Source organism: Galeopterus variegatus, unplaced genomic scaffold (genome assembly GCF_000696425.1).
Source record: "Galeopterus variegatus unplaced genomic scaffold, G_variegatus-3.0.2 Scaffold16274, whole genome shotgun sequence".
NCBI classification, from domain to species: Eukaryota; Metazoa; Chordata; class Mammalia; order Dermoptera; family Cynocephalidae; genus Galeopterus; species Galeopterus variegatus.
The window spans coordinates 3,158-5,707 of NW_007742385.1; the positions used below are offsets into that span (position 1 = coordinate 3,158).

At 43.2% G+C, this 2,550-nt stretch overlaps 1 protein-coding gene across 2 annotated transcripts in view; it reads right to left on the minus strand.

Moving 5' to 3' along the window:
* Positions 1-1,744: 1,744 nt before the first annotated feature.
* Positions 1,745-2,550, minus strand: part of SERPINB1 (serpin peptidase inhibitor, clade B (ovalbumin), member 1) — a 9,106-nt gene continuing 8,300 nt past the window's right edge. For both annotated transcript variants that reach the window (XM_008564043.1, XM_008564042.1), the window contains exon 7: positions 1,745-2,363. In XM_008564043.1, the coding sequence (XP_008562265.1) occupies positions 1,959-2,363 (405 nt within the window). In that variant the 3' untranslated portion in view covers positions 1,745-1,958. The remainder of the gene's footprint in view (positions 2,364-2,550) is intronic.

Below are 2,550 nucleotides of genomic sequence, written 5' to 3' on the forward strand. Positions count from 1 at the left end.
GCCTTGAACATTATCAAAATCCACACTTCACTCTCCATTGACCTCTCCTGGACTGGTGAATGTGCCTGGAGTGGCACTGCCCCAGTTTCCAGATTCACCTCTCTAGATTTCCAGTTTCTCCTGATCTTGGCACAGTAATTCTTCACTGTCAGGCCCTTGAACATTATCAAAATCCACACTTCACTCTCCATTGACCTCTCCTGGACTGGTGAATGTCCCTGGAGTGGCACTGCCCCAGTTTCCAGATTCACCTCTCTAGATTTCCAGTTTCTCCTGATCTTGGCACAGTAATTCTTCACTGTCAGGCTAGCTCTCCTTGCCTTTGGGCTGATGCTGACTTTGTTTTCTTGGTTTTTTACTTGTCTTCAGAGGCCTGAGTTAACTAGTTCACCATTACATGAGTTAGATGTTCTCCACATAAAATATAAATTGGGCTATAGTCTCTGCTCTGGAACTTATCAATTGTTTTGACCTCTAACAACTTATTTACCGTCTATAGGTCTGTTCCCTCATATGTAAAAAGAAGGATTCAGGCAGGGTCGCCTAGGTCCCTGCAGCTCAGTTTCTACATGATTAAACTCGTAAAGTAGTTTAATCACAGTGTACTTTAGGATGAAGAGCCAAAAGAGAAGAGTTACAGAAGGCAGTGACTACTGCTTTTCATTTTTTCCTGGAATATGGTAGTAGGTGCTGCTAGTATTTTAAGCAAAAAAAAAAAAAGAAGCTTGCCAGCAAGAAAGATTTGTGAAATTTTCTTATTCACAAGGCCTGGGCTTGCCTTTATTAACAAGGAATGCATTCTTTCTCTTTAGTTTGATGGAATAAATAATACACAGCTGAGGAAATAAAATTGTTTTTATTCTGTGGAGTCCCTCACGACCATCAGTACGGTCAGGCCAAGAACCCTCTTCTGTAGTCTTGGCTTGTCTGAGATTCGGGAGAAACAAGAAGAGAACTGAGACCAGTCTGGCTTGCAGAATCTTAGGAAATTTTATTAACTCTTGATGCCCACCAGCCTTGCGGGAGCAAGAAAAGGCAGCATTTCGGCCCCTCGAAGGTGTGCATTGACAGCGGTTTGCATTCGAGAGCCCCAGCTCACCCCACTGCAGCACTGCACGAAGCCACCCCAGCGCCACAGCCCCCGGACTGGGTGAGAGAAGTCAAGAGCCTGGCTCAGAAAGCACCTGGGACACCACAGCGAGGTCTCTGCCCCTGCTTGCCACGGTTTCTCCTCCTGCGTCTTTCCTCCCCTAGTCTCTTGGCATCTTTCATCATAAGACCCTCACTCCTTGAGGGTGCGATCACCCATGAACTCCATATCATACATAAGGAGAACAAAAAAGGGACACCGGTTATGACCAGGAGGTCCTTTAACTGATGACGTGAAACCTACAGCCTGTCTAGAATAATCCTGTAGAAAAAAGGGACAGAATCACGGGGCAAGACGACTTTGTCTTCCTAACCTGTGCCCTTCATTGGGGCACTCTCCTATATTTCAATTAAACATCTGTATTTAATCCTCCCTTTCAGCAGTCAGGGTGTCTGTCTATTATGGCTTCCAAAATCCCAGCTGTAAAATAAACGACTGTCTTGTTTCCCATGGCTATCAGGAGAGCATAGCAATTTCATAGATTACTACCTTGTCAAGAATGTACACAACTGATTTCCTCTCTTTTTTCTTTTTAACTTGATGCATTCTAAAGCAATTACTAGTACCAGCCAGGTGTCAAAAACAAACAAACAAACAAACAAAAAAAACCCCCAAAACCCCAAAAGCAACACTGGAATTTTTGCAGTGTAAAAAAAGAATATATATCATGCCAAAATTAACAGGGCCAAACTTAAGAAAGGAAATTACAGATTTGTTCTGGTTATTGGGAAAGATATATGAAAACTGTCATCATTAGAAACTCGGTAACAAAGCACTAAGCTCGACCTTGTATTTTAGTCTCCTTCTCCTAAGGGGAGGAAAATCGACCAAGGAACAGGATGTTCGCTGTGGGATTGTGCTGAATAAAGAAGAGGAATGGATGGTCAGCAATGAACTCTTCCTCTGGCAACAACATGGCGAAGGTGGCAATGCCTCCAGTGGCAGCTGCCGCCTCTGTACCCTCTTCATTCACTTCCACAAAGGACTTGTGGACAATTTTTGATATAAAAATATCTCTGGCTCCTGAAATGCCGGATAGATCAGCCTTGCGACTATCAAAGAGATCCTGCAACCCCAGGCGGGCCAGGTCAGAGTTGAGGATGTAGCTCTCTTCCAGTTTGAACCTGGGCAACTTGACACTGACGTCAGTGACATGCAGATTCTCAGGTCTGGTCCACTCACGCAGTTTTTCCAAAGTCAATTGTTCCTCAATCTGGAATAAGAATGAAGAAAAAAAACCCATAAAATTAATTTTATATAAGTAATAAAGGATATTTTATATGAATGGATCCATAAAGCCCATTGCTAATTACTCTCCTTCATGTTTTGTGCCAAAACAGTTCCAGCTGGAGGATTTCATTTCTTTCTGGCAATTGATGAAATAGAACAGAGCTGTGTTT